The sequence below is a fragment of the Sceloporus undulatus genome, chromosome 3, assembly GCF_019175285.1.
Source record: "Sceloporus undulatus isolate JIND9_A2432 ecotype Alabama chromosome 3, SceUnd_v1.1, whole genome shotgun sequence".
Lineage (NCBI taxonomy): Eukaryota > Metazoa > Chordata > Lepidosauria > Squamata > Phrynosomatidae > Sceloporus > Sceloporus undulatus.
Genome location: NC_056524.1, coordinates 216,449,514 through 216,468,557, shown reverse-complemented (window position 1 = coordinate 216,468,557; position 19,044 = coordinate 216,449,514). Strand labels below are relative to the sequence as shown.

At 39.9% G+C, this 19,044-nt stretch overlaps 1 protein-coding gene across 2 annotated transcripts in view; it reads right to left on the bottom strand.

Moving 5' to 3' along the window:
* Positions 1–13,544: 13,544 nt before the first annotated feature.
* Positions 13,545–19,044, bottom strand: part of HS6ST1 (heparan sulfate 6-O-sulfotransferase 1) — a 274,081-nt gene continuing 268,581 nt past the window's right edge. For both annotated transcript variants that reach the window (XM_042460374.1, XM_042460375.1), the window contains one exon: positions 13,545–15,942. In XM_042460374.1, the coding sequence (XP_042316308.1) occupies positions 15,234–15,942 (709 nt within the window). In that variant the 3' untranslated portion in view covers positions 13,545–15,233. The remainder of the gene's footprint in view (positions 15,943–19,044) is intronic.

Here is a 19,044-nt window from a genome sequence, read left to right as displayed (position 1 = left end):
AGATTTCTGGCCTTAATAACTGATATTTTGCAAAACACACATTGTTTAGCCTTCCCCAACATGGTATTCTCCCCACATACTTGAGGTTCTATCTCCCATCAGCTTCAGTCAAGTCAATAGTCAAGGATATTGCGAGTTGTGGTCTGAGGGGACCAGGTTGTTGAAGGCTGCCCTAGGCTCTCCTGCACAAACATTTAAAGCAGTGCTGCTCAAAGTATGGTCTCCGGACAGCTTCAAGGAAAGAAAGAAGCAATTGCAGCCAATTGGCACAAATATGGTAGCAGTCCCTGGCACATTGTGGGGGGCAAAGTTGCTGGTCCTGCATGTCAGAGAGCCAAAGAAGAACTGATTTTAAGCATATCCAAATCTCATTTTAATCATTTTGTGATAGCTATACTGTACAAGTGATATTTCAGTAACACTGGGATAAAATCTGATTAATGCTCTCTGACTGCCTTGCTGCTCTCCGCCATTATTCAAATATTTATTTATTTATTTATTTATTTAGGTATTTATATCCCACCCTTCAGCCCTAATGGCTCTCAGGGCGGCTAACTAAGTATCATTCCAATAAAATATGAATGCTGCTACATAAATGAGAAAGGGGAGAGGAATGCAAAACTTTCAAACACTTGGAAACGAATCTATACCCAAACAAACAGAGAGCCAGTATGGTGTAGTGGTTTGAGCATCAGAGTACAGTATGATTCTGGAGATCAGGGTTCGATTCCCTGTTTGGGCATAGAAATTCACTGGGTGACCTTGTGCAAGATTATTACAGACCTATTTGACTTTTCATTACAGTGTACATGCAACACAGCTAATCTGTGCTAGGCTGCCTGTGTTTTATTGGAAATGGTAAATGTTTGTACTATTTCTGTCCCCACACTAATTATATTCTCTTACCTCAGCCATGTGTATAAGTATCTGCCAACTGAGGCATCATTGTATGAATCTGATGAAGGGGTCTTCAGACTACAAAAGCTTATGCCAAATAAAACTTTTTAGTCTTTAAAGGTAGAGTCTGTTGAGTAGGTAAGAGTAAGATACCAGATCCTCTTGGTTTCGCTACAAAAGACAGCTGTTTACTTACATTTTTTTGAAAAGTTATTCTTTTGTGCAAGAAGAAAAAAAAATCCAAGGAAGTACCAGTCCAATGAAGTAGATGTGTTTTCTTCCCTTAACTCCATGCTTTACTTCTTAGTGCACATTTTGTCCCCTGTCTTGGTTTCTACAAAGGCTAGAGGCCTATCTTTATATATATATATATTTAAATGAAAGCTTGGAATCCAGGCCAGATGAGACTCCATAGGGGCATGTCTACAATCACGATAAAAGTTGGCATGCCTGGAGTCTGGGTAAAAATCAACATACTGGGTGGTATGGCAACCCTATGGGGAAGTGTAGCAGCTGGGGGCAGGATAGGGGGCATGATTCCTCTTTCTCACCAAGCTTGTGTGGAAGGAAAATCTAAGTAGATGCCCCTGTTATATCTCCCCTTGACATGCTTCAGTTATTTTAAAGGCACATTTAACATTGTTTAGCATCTTTCAAATCTGTTGTTTTTATCCATTGTCGTAGCTGTTTTTAACCTCATGGCTTTGTTTGCATTTTATTTATTGTTGCAAATCTTCTTGATGGTTGTTGCACTAAAAATTGGGGTATATTTTCTATAAAATGGAAAACGTACACAAACAAATATAGAAGATGTAAGCCCCATTTTGGCACAGGAATCAAGGATTTCCAAATCTTATCTTGCTTGACAACCACATTGCTTAAGAAACTTCTATTATGGTAAGACTTTGGATGCTAATACAGTGGGCCCTTGGAATCCGCTAGGGACTTGTTCTGGTTCCCCTGTGGATACTAAAATTCATGGATGCTCAAGTCCCATTAAATACAATGCCATAGTAAAATGGTGTCCCTCATATAAAATGGAAAAATCAATGTTTGCTTTTTAGAATTTATACATTTTAAAATTATTTTCAAGCCATGGATTCTTGAATCCATGGATAAAGAATCCATGGCTATGGAGGGCTGATTGTAATGGTGTTGGGAGTCATGACAGGCCTACAACTTTTTCTTTTTTTCTTTTAGATGTTTGTTTAAGTTGTTTTTGAAGGTGATTTTTGAGGGGGGGGGGGAGGTTGTGTGCAGGTATGGGCCACATCTTTACTTGGCCTAAGGGGACTGAGGACAGAAAGTAGTAAGTGGGCCCTTGGTATATGCTGGGGTTTGTTTCCATGATATAAATACAAATATAATAGAAATTATATATTTTCCAAATATTTTCAAGTTGTGGAAGCTTGAATCTGTGGATCAAGAATCCATGGATAGGGAGGGCCAGCTGTACACATGGTTGAGGTAAGAGAATGTAATTAGTGAAGTAAGAGGTGACAAAAAAGGTACAAACATTTACGATTTCCTTAATTATCATTAACAAAAAATAAAACACAGTGCTTCTAGCACTGATGAGCTCCATTGCTTGAAGAAAAGATTGAATCTATAGATATGGAGGGCCCACTGTATTTAGCCAAATTCTACTTCCTTGTTGATATCATCCATTACTTCTAATCCTGCCTCCTGGGGCTACAGAAAACAAGTTTGCTTCACCTTTTAAGTGACAGCCCTTCAGACTGAGAAAGACAGCTACCATGTCTTCCTCCTGACCTTCTCTTGTGCAGGTTAAGCATATCCCTCTATTTTGGCCACTTGAAATCATGCATCATGGTTGGTGCATAGGCCAATGCATAGTGGTTTATTCCTCTGGATGTTCTTCAGTACAGTCAATATTTTTGTAAAAAATGTCTGCTACAATTAATCTTTGCTCTGCTATGCACATCTGAAGGCTTCTTCCATCCATTGTGGAAGATCTATAACCTCCTAAGTTACCTCTTGCACCTTGAATGGGACTTGCATACCCAAACAATTGTTATAACTTTTGCCAAATAAGATTGATGTTAAGATCTGGTGATCTTCTCTAAGCACACGAGATCAATTTAGAGAGTTAAGAAAAATTAGCTTATTGTCCACAGATTTTAATAGGACATGGGTATGATTTGCCTTGTGTTTGGACCCGAGACTATGCTTGCGTGTGCTATATTTAACTTAAGATTCTCATGGCGCTCTGGCACCTTCTCTGTTCGCTAATTTGCTCATTCTTGTGAATACAGCATAGGTACTCTATTTAATTGAAGAACAGCTGTTCCTGCCTTCCCTTTTCAGATCTTTGTTAGAATGATGAAGTGGTTTAGTGTAAAGTGTATTGGGTTGGATTTTAGAAATCCAGATTCAAATTCCCCACTGGATAATTTTGGGTCAGATACTCTTCCTTAGCCTAATCTACCCTTCAGGATTTTTGCAAGGATATGGGCAGGGAGAGCCAGATACCCTTAGATGAAAGTAGGATATAAATATACAGTAATTTGAGAGCTAGTGTGGTCTTTTAGTTAAGCGTGTTGCATTGGGAGTTGCGAGATCCTAGGTCAACAAAGAAACTCACACTTCACTGGGTGTGACCTTGGGGCCCAGCCATGCTCTTTCAGCCTGAACAACTTCAGATTGGGGATCAGGGAGGTCAGAGAAATGGAGGGCCACATGCACTGCTTTATTTGAGAAAAGGTAAGATTTAAATGTAACTTGCACATAAATTGAACAAATAGCAAATATATAAATAAAGGCAAGTCAGTGTGGTTTGAATGTGGGACATCAACTCTGGGAGCCCAAGGTTTTAATACTCTCAGCCATGAGTGACTTTGGGCAAGTCACAGTCTCTCAGCCTTAGAGGAAAGCAGTAGCTGGCCACCTTAGAGAAAGCCACCTTAGAGAAGGACAGTAGCAAGCGGAGGATGGGGGGGATCTGTCAGGAGTGGTCTGCGTGTTCTTGCATGGCAGGGGGTTGGACTGGCAGGCCCTTGTGGTCTCTTGCAGCTCTATGATCCTATGATTCCAGGTCTGATCAGTATTGTAAAGAAAACTGTATGAGATCTTGCTTTAAGTCAGAGTCAATTTGAAGGCACATGACAACAACATATACAGTACTATATGATTTATGACAATAAATGATATACTGTAAATAAATATGATTAATAGTTGAATAAATACTATATTGTTTATGAATAAAGAAATACCTACTACCTAATATTTAAATACATTTGAAAGTTGTGGTAGAACAGCACCTTTGGTCACAGTGCAATGAAATCTGGATGAAGGTCCACAGAGCATCTCCCCCCTTTCTGTGTATTTGGTCCCAGCCGGGGGCTTTTAATGAGGCAATGAGCTGGCGCCCTTCTCCCTGCAGGTATCTTGCTGCATCCATTAATTTACTCTTGTTCCTGTGGAAGGGAGCTTTTGCTAGCCATTAGCGGAAGCCAGATGGTGTTTTCATACTAATGAGACTTTGCATTCTGGAGAAGCAGAGAGCAACCCCTGATTCCACAGGTATTTCTTCCTTAGAAGCCCTGTCAAGCAAAGCAGCAGGGACAATGATTAATTTCTTGCCTCTTCCATGCAGGTTTGTCTGTGATATACTGTATAATGTTTTGGTGGGATGGTCTTTAAAAAAAAATGGACATGTAAGGAATGTAGATGGCTGTATTGCATTATCCTGTTAGCAAAGCATCCCTGAATAAATCTGAGCACAAATACTTGTTACTAATCATTTTTGATTTTATACACACACACACACACACACACACACACACACACACACACACATATGCATACATACAAACAGCTATAGTGTTTGAGGGTGAAGCTAGAAAATGAGTATGGTGTGCCAAGCAAAGTTTTGACATTGTATTTTTGGGACTATATGTTCTGGAATTTCCCAACCAGCCAATGTGGTCAGTGGTTATGATGGCTGGGGGATTCTGGGATTTGTAGTCCAAATGTATTTAAACACACACAGACACCTGTTTCTAAGTCTGCTAATTTTTAAGACTAAAAGATTAGCTTAACATTTTTAACTGATCTAAAGTTAAAACACAATAAAATAATAATAATAAAATACAAAATAATATTAGAATTTCAGAAATACTCAAATTTCAAACAGCAGTGTAACATGAGCATGGTCTACTCCTTGCTAGAAAGATATGGCATCCATAACATTAAAAGTAAAGTGTTTTTCTAGTATGCCTCAGGAATTTCCCAAGCAACTTTCAGTACCTGGAAAGCAGCAAAGAAAATTTGTTCATAATTTTAAAGTTGCCAAATCAATGGAGGCCAGAACCTGGAGAACAAAGATAACATGCACACCAAATAATGTTTTTAAAAGAATTTATTTAATCTGCTAACATCCAATCTTGACCTAGACAAAAATCAATTAGATGATTGTTCCTTTACTTTCTCTATTGTCATAGTAGTTACTGAGGAAAAGCAAAGGAAACAAGCTTCCTTCTCATTAACACTTTTTTTTAAACGAAGAAGCTATAAATAAATATATAGAGCTTTAAGGGTTACTTGATTCTACTTAAACATTGCTTTTAGTTCCTGCAGCAAACATGCAGACCAGAAAGACGCAGTCCACTAGAATACAGTTGTTGGAACGCTCTCGGTTACAGTTGGTATGAAGAGCCCGTCTGAGATCTCAAGGAAATAAGAAAGTGGGAGTTTCTTTTGAGATATTAGAAACTGAGATGAGTTCCATGGCAGATCAAAATCAAATAAGGGAAGAAAGAGAAATGGATCCAAATTATAAATTGTCCATGATACTGGTACTATTTGTACACCTGGGAGAAAGCATCATGAGCATAGCAAGCAATCATAATATGATATCTCATTTGATTCTGAGTAGTGATGTATCTAAAGATTAACCCAGATATAGGTACATCACAGTGGATGTGTTTTGAAAACACACTTTAAAATCAGTTCAGAAGAGGCAATAAAATAAGTTAAAAGCACATTCCAACATGTACAAAACAATGCATCTTTTGAAAATATTTGAAACATAATTTTAATAGTTCATCTCTCACATTCAGCATGTAGATAGGGAGCACCTGAGAAATGGGAAGGGAAAAAGGGTACCACAGAGTGAAATAGGAAAGGTAGACATACACAATTGCATATAATGCTTTTCAGGTGCTATTTGAAATCAAAATATTTAATAAGGAAAAAAACACGTTATGTCTGAATGCATGCAAGTCAAGTGCCTGTGACAATTAATTGGCTGTCTCACTGCTTTGTGCTTTCCCAGGAACTTGTTTTCAACCACTGAAAACCTTGAATTTGTTTCTGCTAGTGAAATGTGACAAAATACATCATTCAGCAAAAGAGAAACAATGGTGAACTGAGCAGAGCGCAGTTTGAAGTGCATTCTGTACAAAACAGTGAAGGGGGAGTGAACCGTGTAATGATTTTTAAAGTGGTTCTGCCATCTTTTTCTCGTTTTTTTAAAAAAATCAAATGAATTTCTTTACTTTTAAAATTTTTTTCAAATGGGTTTCAAATTGCTAACTTCTCTAGTGCTCAGCTGGTGTCTGGTCACAACTACCTTCAACTGTGACACCATCTAGAGATTTAAATACCACTGCCACCTTTGTTTCAGTTAAAGGACATCTGTCCAAAAGCATTTGACACTTCCACTTTAAATATTTTAGAATTAAACTGGAGGTTCAAACATGCTCCTTCCTTTGAAAAATGAGTAGAGCCATGAGCCAATTTCATGTTGACATTGCAAAGTTAGTTGTTAGCCATGTCTGTGATTTCAACACATGAGGGATCACGATGGGATGAAGAATTGTGGGAATGTGACTGCAGGTGTCAGGTATGGTGACTGCACCTAATTTCCAAGGAAAGGCAAACCTGAATGTGGTTTGAGCCTTGGACTATGACTCTGGAGACCAGGTTTCAAATTCCCACTGGGCCATGGAAACCCACTTGGTGACCCACTTGGCAAATTATATTCTCTGAGCCTAAGATGATGGCAATGACAATCTTCCTTTGAAGAAACTTGTCAAGAAAAACCCATGATAGGTTTGCCTTAAGGTCTCCATAAGTCAGAAATGACTGGAAGGCACACAACAACAGCAACAAGAGAAATGTAACTGTGAAGTGTGATTGTGGCAATATTATGATTCTCTTTTGAATCCTTGACCTCTCCTACAATAGTTCTGTGGTCTCTTGGAGTGTCTGCCTGATAAAGTTTCATCATAAAACACTCCTGCTGCATGAAAAATAGACCCTGCATTCTCTTAGGTGAGAGCCAGCACAGTGTAGTGGTTTGAGCATGGAACTGTGACTGTGGAGACTAGAGTTTGAATCCATGCTCAGCAAAGGAAACCACTAGATGACTTGGGCAAATCTCTCAGCCTCAGAGGAAGGCAAAGGCAAACCCCCTCTGAACAAGTCTTGCCAAGAAAACCCTTTGATAGGTTTTTCTTAGAGTTGCCATAAGTCAGAAACAACATGAGAAAAATGCATCTAACGCAAGGTAGGAAGGATACAGCTGATGGAGAAACTGCTGCTGAGAAGTGGTCAAGATATGTCTGACTTGCCTCTAATCTGACAAGCTGAGTAAAGGCTCTCACACAGAATTATTTATTAATACTTGTTAATCAGCTTGGCCTGTGAGAATCTGAACCAGCCAGTTCTGCTGATCGATTAAATTATTGATGTGATATTGCTTATAATGATACCACTTATTTACTCGTAGTTTCCAGACAGGTTGCCAGAAATGCTTTCAAGACTGCTGTCCAAATTGTTATGATACAAGACATATTCTGAATAAGACTGACATTTTAGTATTTATTCATGTATGTGTTCAGCTGTTTGTGAGAAAGCCTCTCCCTGTGTTCATGCCTGAAATCACCATATGGAACTAGTTGGAATCTAGCTGGTGTTTTACGCCTGAGTTTCCTTACGGAAGCAGTTGAGCATTTTTGTCTGATATTCATCCACATTCAGTCAAGGGTGCTGGAACAGAACTGCCCATGTGGTGCAATTGAGTGTGCAGATGAACATTCTTGGCTGGTGCATATCCATCTGCCCCTGCTTAAACCATTGGCAGTATTCTTTTGGTTGGGCATTTGATTGTGCACCATTATGATTCAACACAAGGGTCACATGTCACAATCAGTGTATAATTCTGCATGTGGAGATTTAAATTAAATAAACCCAATGTAAGATCTTGCCCTCCTTGCCAAGTTGAACACACTTTTTCTTTCACTATGTAGACTTCACTCCCTCTCCATTTGTCCATGTTGACACATTAATGCACAGTTTTCTAGGATGGACACATAAAGCCATCCATGAGGAAGGGCAAGGGATTGACTGAGAGAATACCTTTCCCCTACTCAGGAGGTCTTCCTTGGTTCACATCAGAAGTGTGCTGGTTGTGACTGAGGGAAGCCAGATCAAAGGAAGCTGTAGTACACCAAGGCAGATAGCTTGTTTATCCTTGCCTAATGTTGTCTACTCCAACTGGAGAAAGCTTTCAATGATCAAAATCATTCAACTTCAACATTATCAGCTATTTTATTTTAAGAAATGCCAGGAAATGAATGTGAGACCATCAGCATGCAGAGCATGTGTTCAGCCACAGAATTAAGCTGAACTTCGAAAAGTTACTACAGTACTGGCTACAGGATTTAAGGAATTGTAATCCAAAACAGCAACTTGTCCAAGCTGTAAAATGATGGCCCCTTTCCACCTGAGGGAAATCAATGCCTTGCCCAACGAAAGCCACACAAGCTTCTAGTTGACACTGGCCTGCTCTTTTCATGTTCTTTTAGCTGGCATGCACTTATATCTGCCTGGGTATTGGAAATTACTGCAGCTTGATCTGTTTTTGCTCTGAGCTGTGCACTTGACCCAGAGTCAGGGCCATGGCCTATCAAGCTATACGCTCTCTTGCTTTGCTTGCTTCTGAGATGGAGCCCTGGTGGCGCAGTAGTGAAATGCCTGTACTGCAGGCGCTCACTCACAAACCGTAAGGTTGCGAGTTCAATACCAGCGAAAGGGCTCAACCTCAACTCAGGCTTGCATCCTTCCGAGGTCGCTAAAATGAGTACCCAGATTGTTGGGGGCAATTAGTTTACAGTTGTAAAATGCTTAGGGAATGCTTAAGTGCACTGATAAGTAGTATAGAAATGTACTTGCTATTGCTATTCCACCTGAAAAGAGTATTGAATGAGAAAGGAAGGAGGGTCACATGGGTTTATGGAGCTCTCACTCCACGTTGTCACCACCAACAGTGTCCATAGTAGGGAAGCTGCCTGACTAAGTCTTCTCCACCTTGTGACAAAGAAGAGACACTGGATTTTATATTTTACAAAGGCCAGCATGTACTCTGTGCTTGTTGCTCATTCCAAGCCTGTTAAACCTACAAAAAAGTTGAAAACAAGGTTCCTGATGATTTATTGCAGGGTTTTTCAGTCAGGGTTCCCGGGAGGTCTTTTAGGGGTTCCATGAAAGATTGTGATTTGGGGGGAAAATAAACATTTTTGAGCTGCACATTGAACTGTAGAATACAATTTTTATTCCAGGGTTCCCTGAGACATAAAAATTATTTCAAAGGTTTCTCCAGGACAAAAATGTTGAGGAAGACTGATCTATTGCCTCAAAACCGACATCTTCTGCATGCCCAAAGAAAAATCATTCCAAGAACAGACTTACCATTCACACAGGATGTAGAATTTAGCCATACTTAGTGAGATTATGGAAGGGAAGATGCAACAATACAAATGTTTAGGTTAAGATTTTGTAGCTTAACAGTATTTCTGCACAAAATGACACTGGGACTGTGGTAGTCTCTATGCATACTTCAGTTTGTTGGTGACATAGGAGTCTGAGATGCACTCTGCTGCATCCAACCAGTAATACCTTGATCCCAACAGCCTGTTTTCCACAGTGACTGCCCAGAGGATTCTGGGAAGGTAACCAGGGCTTGAAGGCAAGAGACCTCTTCTGTTCTTGCTCCCCAGCAGCTGCTCTTCAGAGGCATACTGCCCCTGAACCTAGTTCTATCTTTCTATCATGCCTGTTATCTTATCACCCATGGGAACTCAAGAGTCCGTACCAATGCCACAGAAATGATAGATGGCAAACAGCAAGAGTGGCATTATTTCTTTCGGTGTGTGAGTATATACCATTCTCCTCCAGCCTCGGTTTCTCTGTTCAGCACTATTTGTTAGGGAAAACTGCCACCGGTCTTATTCAGCAGTGCTGCTCACCCCCAAATCATTACAAATAATACCTTTTCTGAAAATAGTTCTGCAACTGCAGCATTTAGGCAAAACATCTAAATGCTTCAAGTTATGCATTTAAAAAAATGTTTTGGTAGGCCACCTCCTTAGTTTCCTCTGAGCAATTTTGTTCACCTCCAATGACCTCTAGCTTCAGGTTTTGGTGATAAGCTGCATCTTGCTTCAGGCAGCTGGTTAGCATTACACAATCCTCCTTTGCTTGAAGACTGAGAATGCAAACCTAGAAAGCTATCAGCATTGGAGGGAGAACTCTGTGTGCAGCCACATTGTTTCTGAAGTTGAAACTCACTCAGCTAAATGAGCATGCTATTTTAAAGTGGCTGCAGTAGACCTTTTCAAGCATCTGGGCTCCTCTGGCACCACAACTACAGATGTTATAAGATGTTGCTGTCAGTGTAAGAAACATTCAGTAAATAACATGAAAGATGAAAATAGTGGAACATTATTTACCAGAACTGTGACTGATTTGAGGGTTAAAGCAGTTCCTTTATGGCACATTTTAAACTAAGTATGGTTTTCTTTTATGGAGCATTGATTTGTACTTGAAAGGTCAGGTATCACACCAAATAAACAGTTGATATAAATTACAATGAACAATATTCTTACCATGTTAGAAAGCCCATGAAACATACTTGTTTTTAGAGGAAGCTCCCGCCTTGCTTCATTCCAGCTCTTACATCAATTTAGGGTAGTGTCTTTAGCCAGCTTCCTTTCCTCCCAATAGATGATCATAGCCTTTCTGCCGTTTAGCTATAAATCCAGAATTCCATCCATACAATTCAGGTGTTTTAAACTAAAAGAATTATGAAATGTCTACCAGTCAATCTTTTTGTGATAGGCTTAAGATCTGAATGCAGGTCAATTCGGGATGGAGATTAAGTGTAGTGTAAGAATTCTGCATGCAGGACTCCATTATGGCTCCCCAGTCAGCACCCCCCAGATTTGCCCTTGTGCTGTCATGGTTCCTTCCACAGCCATTCTGATGGGATCAGAGAAGCATCTGGCTGAGTTCCCTTAGCTAGACGCACACTGAGGACATCTTACGTCAAAATCTGCTGGAGTCCTCCAGAGGTCTCATAAATAACGTCACTAGTTTGCATCTGGCTAAGGGAACATAGTCATAGTTTTTTGTGGGTTTTTTGGGCTAAGTGGCCATGTTCTAGCAGAGTTTCTTCCTGATGTTTCGCCAGCATCTGTGGCTGGCATCTTCAGAGAATGTTTGCCTGGAAAGGACTTGGCTATATATATTGTGTGACCTGGAAGGGCAGGAGTGATTTGCATGTATATTGTTTGTAGTAATGGCAGTCCTCAGGGTGGGAGAGTCTGCACCAGAGGATTAATGTCTGCTTGATTAGTGCTCATTGTCTTCTGGGAAACCCCTGACCCTGGGAGATTTCTCATTTGCATTTGTTGAGTCTTTATCTTGCTATCTTTCAGGACTGGTAGCCAAACCTTGTTTACTTTAAGGGATTCCTCTTTCCTGTTGAAATTATCCAGGTGTTTGTGGATTTCAATGGCTTCCCTGTGCATCCTGACATGGTAGTGGTTGGCATAGTCCAGAATTTCAGTGTTTTCAAATAGTATTTTATGCCCAGGACAGTTTGTGGCATGTTCTGCTACAGCTGATTTTTCTGGCTGGCCCAGTCTGCAGTTTCTCTCATGTTCCTTGATTCTTGTTTGCACACTGCATTTGGTGGTCCCTACCACAAACAATATACATGCAAATCACTCCTGCCTTTCCAGGTCACACAATATATATAGCCAAGTCCTTTCCAGGCAAACATTCTCTGAAGATGCCAGCCACAGATGCTGGTGAAACATCAGGGAGAAACTCTGCTAGAACATGGCCACTTAGCCCAAAAAACCCACAAAAAACTATGGATGCCAGCCATGAAAGCCTTCGACTTCACACTGGAACATAGTTTTCTGAGCCCTTCTGCTGGCAGGGGGAGGGGGCTATCACAGTGCAATGGTGAGTTGGAGGGGCCTCTGGACATTATGAATAGTGTAACAGAATACCAACCTCTGCAGGGACAAAACATATACATATGTAAATATATGGTGTACTAATAGGATGCCAGCTTGTGTATCCCAAATAATAGGATGCCAGCATAAGTGTCAGAGCTGGAACCTTAATCTGGGACTCGCCCACTACACTTCCACATCTGTAGGTAGTGAGATCTGAGTACAAATGGAAACTCACCCATCTTCCATTGGCAGATTTAAGAGGAGATAACAATATTCAGTAGTTTTATTTCCTTAGTATGTATTCATAACAATAGTATACAAAGCTAATGCTGGAGAAAGCCTTCAACTGGTATTCCCAGAAGATTGAGGTTCCCACAGGCAGATCCATTAAAGTTTGTTTAGGTTGTTATGGAAGTTAAATTTAGACATGAAGAATAAATATTTAGCCTTTATCTTTGACCACACAATGCATGGAAACATATTTTGGCCTTTGGAACTTGCTACTAATTGTACAAGGTATAACCCAGCAAGTTCCCCAGTATTCATACTATAAATATGGATTAGCATCTGCAACCATTTTTATATTATAGATCCATAACTATGAATGCACAGTGGAAAGCCTTTGGGTAAAGGTACATGTTCTGCATACAGAACAGCTGCTTCTTATAGCTCACATATGTTATGTGGGTAAAGAGAATGTTAAATAGAGAATTTTAAAAGGTTTTTCTTTATTTACAGAAATGCCTGGGAAATACCGAACTTTCATTAATCTCTAAATGTAGGATTTTTAGCATGCTGTTCTCCCCACCCTGCACCCCCAAATAATGTTCAGTCAATCCTAGAATGTAAGAGGTGTCTTTGCCTAAACCTCAAGTTTATTTTTTTTATTCAGATATGCTTTACTCAGAAAAGAGGAAGGCCTTCTGGGTGGGATCACATAAAAGGCACATACGAAGGACAGCAAGCAGCATTAATGCTGACAGAGACGTACCCAGCCAAGTATTTAAGGACTTTATCTTTCAATATGTGGGTTGTTGGGAGAACTTGGATATTAGAGCTGATCCAACAGATACTGGGGGAAAAAATCAGCAGGTTTTCCAATTAGTTGGTTTGGGTTGCATTTCACTGGGCATTCCTTCTCTATCTTTCTGAGTCATTTTCACTGACTGATTGGATGAGGGCAAGAATGCTTAGCAATAGCAAACTGCGTATGTTTAAAATTAGGCAAACTTCTGCACAAGAGAGATAACTACAGTACTTCATTCTGGAAAAACTACACACACATACCCCCCCCCCCCCCCATTTGAATCCCAAAGCTTTGGAAACTGCACAGTTTAAATGAGCTAGGAAAGGAGAAATCAATCACAAGTCATGAGAAATTTCAGTGCTTCTTTATGCTGAAAGACACATTGGAACACACATACATATATATCAGTCTATCTTTCTCTATTTTCAGTTCTCTCTGTGATATGCAGTGAGCCCATTCTTTGAGAATCAAGCTTATTGATAACTTATTCAGATTTTGTCTACAACCTGGCCATTTACATCGTATTGATAAGTACAGAAGGTGGCAAACACATGTTGATTCTGTTTCATTCACCTTGGGTTCAGATCAACTCACAGAAGTGTTTGGAAAGCAAAGAAAAAATTGTGCTTTAGATGAGAGAGATCAAATAAATGATCACCAAATGCTATCCAAACAAAAGCTTATACGGTGGTGAAAAAAAAGAAGGAGGAATAATGTGGTTATCAAGAGCTTCTAAAACCCAAGCTAGAAGCTTAGAATCAATCAAGATTTCCAGTCTTCCAAATGCTATTGCTTTGCTTATAAATAAAAAGGCAAGACAGACTTTGCCCCTGTACAGAAGAGTGGTATGTAATGTGCTTCTTAAGTTCCAACACAGCAGCAGTTCTACAACTAGTGAGTGAATGCAGTCCAGCAAAAGTTAATTGTAGCTAAACCCAGCTGAAGTCATTATAATTGAATTGTCCAGTTCCTACCTGGAATTTAAGTGCATCTAACTTTTACTGTAGAATACTCACTGGTGTTGAGAACAATAATTAGTGTCAACCAGTGAACATTCTGAATGTTTAATATCTGCATCAAATTAAATAAATGTCCCAAGTGGAAGCAAAAGGTGTTTCTGAGCATAGGCAAGCACAAGCAGGAGACCAACCAAGCAGGCAATGATATAGACGTTTATGTGTTGATTGTAATTACCCCAATAGACCATTCCCTTTTTGAATGTGATGAATTGGTGCACATCATCTACCTCTACAAAGGACATCTATGTGAATGTGTGATAAGATCATCTATGTTTGATTTTATGGCTAGGAACAGGTTAGCTTTTGGACCACGACCTTAAAGGTAAAGGCTGAGGATATTTGTGCGCAAATTTACCAGTAATTTTAGTAATGCAATGAGAATGTATGCATGCAAGACACCAGTGTCATGAATCCAAAGGTCTGTGCTTGACATGTGGTCCAGGCTGTAGTTGGTTTGCTTGATTGTTTCTCATCCTCTGCTTTTCCTTTTTGATGGGCTGTTTTGACTGGGTTCCTTTCTTTTTTACCATGGTTTCCTTTCCAAGCCAAGCAGCTGAATCTGAGGTGAAATCACTCCCTACGCACTCCTGTCATTCTCATGGCTTTCACAGTTGAAAACCTCACATGAGCAAGGGAGAGAAACATTTTGTAGATCAAATGGCTGTTGCTGAGGGAAAAGGATGGCTACAAAGCAACAATCTGTGACCTCTAGATTTGCATTTTGGAGAATGAAACGCGTTCATTGTATTTGGTCTCAGAGATGGGGGAACTACATTGTGCATTAAACTCTGAGCTCTCTCCGACCGATGGACTCTTTTTTTGTTTATTTTATTTTATTTTATTAAGAACCCCACTGGTCTTATAAGAAACAGTAAAAAGACCTTTGTTTAAAGAAGCATTCTACTTTCTGTTTTACAGACTGTTTTTAAATAAGAGTTTTGTTTTGTTTTGAAATTCTGTGGGTTTTTTATTATGAAAACCCTAATATCCTGTTCTCAGTATAAAATTCAGCCAAGGCTACCACTTCTCTATAATATGGCTCATGTAGTCCTCTGTCGGCAACCGTCCTTGTTCTTCCGTTTCTTCCTTGGGAAGTGCCTCATTAGACCGGTGAAGAAGCCTCTCTTCCCGATTCTTTATCCTCTGTTCCATCCTCTCCAGCTGACGCTTGTACTGGTATCGCTGTTGGAAGAGGTCTTTTGCATAGTCGTACAGCTGCATGTCTAAGTCATTAAGTTCTTCGATTCTCCGAATGGTGTTGTTGTCCACTTCCACTCCACCTGCCCTTGTGCTATTGTATTGCATGAATGGCCGGATGAATTTCAGATTGAAAGTTCTCTCAAATAAGTACTGCGTTTTCCGCTGGAACTCGGTCAAACCAAAAAAGGCCATGTCTCTGAGATTTTTCTTAGCACTCTCCAGTAATACCTGTGCTCGCTTGTTTTCTGGTATGAAGGACATATTATAGCAGCCCACCAAGCTCAGGTCAGCTAACATTCTCACTTGGCGATTGTTGGCTAGGTTATATGGGCATTCCATGAACTCCTGAAGAGTACATCCCGACCAGTCTGTGCCTTCATAGCATGATGGCAACTCTTCAGGAGTTGGTGTTCGGCCATCACACATGTGCAAGGATGTTTTCCAGGTAGCTCCTCGTTGGACGTGCCTCCATTCACTGAGGTAACGGGATACAGGATCTCTCAGCAAAGTGATGTAGTAAAATTTTCTGTAAGAGAGAAAAATAAACACATATTCTAAAAATTATAATATTATAGATTACATCCAAGACCAAACAACAGTAAGTACTTCAATGCTGTCATCATTTCCCTCCTTTTCCTCATAAGAATTTATTTGATAAAATCATTATTTACTATTTTATCACAAATATATGAGACAAAAAGATTTCATTTTTCTAATCAGAAAGTATTTTCCTCTCCATCCAGCTATGCTCTCTGATACTACTTTTCAGCAACATACAGTAATGTCAGAATACATCACCAGAGTTCAAATGATCCATCACCCTTTTGAAACTCTTCTGGCTTTAGGGATCCACTGGCCTTTCAGACTACCGTGTACTTTTAAGAAGTCAGTCAAGACAACTCATTCTGTGGCAGAGACCTGCAAGACTGCCCAGATAACTTACACTTCACATACACACACAAAAGGCCCAGGTTTAATTGTAGAACTGGTTGACCTGCAGAGCCTAATCTAGTTTTCAGCACAGACCAGCATATCTGTATGAACAAGGTATTTTGTGTTTCTCTAGCCCTTTCAATAGGTCAGCAGTACTGTTATTTTGTATCTGAAAAAAATATGCTATGGATAAAAATTCTGCTTCAAAAAATGCAAAGAGAATTAGACAAAATACTGAAAAAGGATAAGACAATCTTATTTGGATGGAAACTAGAGGCAAGTTCATACATCATCACCACCAGATAATGTAACCTTACTTTAAACTGTGAATCACACATATGCTTAAAGCACCACATGTTTCATCACCTCAACCACCTCAGAGTAAACTGAAGGATTGTCTCCAACTGTATGGGCCTGTCTAAGTATACAAATCAACATCTGAGGCCTTCTGTACATTCTCCCAATAAAAACGGTAAGATTGGCAATTATCAGGAACAGGGCCTTTTCTGCCCTATGCAGTGCCTATGGTCTCCACTGTTGTTGGTCTTTAAGGAGACTATAAAGGGCTCTTTATTACAATTTGCATTTGGTTAAATTTACACACAGAGAGAGAGACATCTTAATTTGTTGTTGCAACTTGATCCCAAACAAACTATAGTCTACGCTATAACCTTCATGGACATTGTTGACTCCATCAGACGCATGTAGCATAAGAAAATGTTATCATCTGAAGCTTTTCAAAAGCTACAGATCACACATGTGTTTGCTAATTATGAGATATTGGCTGCTACTCTATCAGTGAGTTACAATAACTAAAATCCAACGTATGCTATCATAGCCAACCGTTTGGTCATGGTGGAGGTCAGAATTCTTTACTCACTGCACAACAGCCCAAATCATCCCACAACCACCTTTTAAGTAATAAACCTTCCCAACAGAGCAATTTCACTGTTATTGAGAAAGCAAGGGGTCAGTGGAGATGCATTCAACTATTTCCTATGTCACCCACAAGAATCTTCTGAGAAACTCCGAGGAGGTCCCTGAAGATGCCCATTGGAGCTCTTCCTGGTACAGAAAAATATCTGGGTGTGTTTCTGCTGATCCCCTTGCTCTCTGGCGACACAGCAATATTTATTATCACTTATAATGTGGATTTAGGAGGGGGTTAGCACTGGAAGGTGTAGCTATGGAGAAGTAGCTCCATGGCGGAGGATTATCTCAGCCATGAAGTAATGTACATGGAGCAATGCTGTATATATATTACACCCTGCCTTTAAAACCAAGAACTTTTATTTTTTATTTTATTTTAATTTTATGCTGCCTTTCCCCTCAAGGTGGCTTCCAGAACAACAAATTAAAAACATTAACAACAGCAAAATAACAATTTAAAATCCCCACATTAAAACACTATAAAACCATTTAAAATCACGCAAAAGTTAAAAACAGATAAACCATACAGCTAAATGAGAACCTTCCTTGCTTAGCCATGAAAAGCTTGCTTAAACAAAAATGTCTTTCCAGTGAAAGGAAAGCAAGGAAGGAGCCAGACTTTTGCGCAAGGGTGTTTCGGAGGGTGGGAGCTGCCACTGAGAAAACATGTGTTCTCACCAAGTGATGGTGCTGGGACCAAGAGAAAGCCTTCCTTTGATGATCTTAAAGCTCTGGCAGACTCATTTGGGGAGAGACACTCTTTCAAATATTTTCCCTAATAGTTCCATTTATTATATTTACAATATTCATTATCATTGTCATCATTTTCAGCACTATCCATCCACCAGTTGCAACTACTGCTCAAGATGGCCGTGCCATTTAAAAGCACCTCATAGGCAGTGGGCAAGATAGTTTCCTGAATTGGAAACAATGCTTATATCCTCATTTTCTAATGATTCATCAGGGACCGTACTGAAATCACTATGAGGAATTTTATTTAATTTAATGGGCACTAGAAGAAGTACAAAGTGCATGTCTCCTGTTTTTGTAAGAAGAGCAAACAGGAATGTCTGCTATTCAGATGCTTGCCAAGAGAAGGATGTCACACTAATAAGGAAACACTTACAGAGGAGGGTAGAGGGAGACCAAGCTCCCATGTATTTCCCTCATTTCATTCATTTTAATAGCAGACCATAATAATGATTCATTTGCACTGTCCAGGATGCAGCTACAGTTTAAATGATCAGTGCTATGAAATCCCTAAGAGGCAGGGATAAAATATGGGAGCGGAAAGCACAGGAAAGTGAAGACTGATGCCAGATGTTCCCGTGGGAGACAAAGAAAGAGAAAAAATATTTTACATGCTATAACCTTTTAACTTTAAAAAGGGTGAAATGTGGTGAAAGGAAAGAAAAAAAAAGAACACACACACACACACAGAGAAATTCCACATCTCATTTAAACACTTTTCTCCCTTCCGCTCTAGAAGGCAGTATTTTTAAATTCTTCTTCGTGGTCTCTGCGAATCATACAAATGGGTTTCACTGCGCCTGCGCAGTGCTGCTCGGAACCTACTGGAATCACTGGGCAAAGTTTACTTTGCAACATATAGAAACTTTTTGGCGGTAACTCCGCCCACCCGTTATAAGGCCCCTGCCTTCCCGTTCTTTTCCCCAGTTCCTTTTTTCCGCCGCGCTAGCTGCTTCAGGGAACTTCGCTCGCTTTAGCTTGCACTTGGAATCACTTTCGCTTTTGACCTCGGACC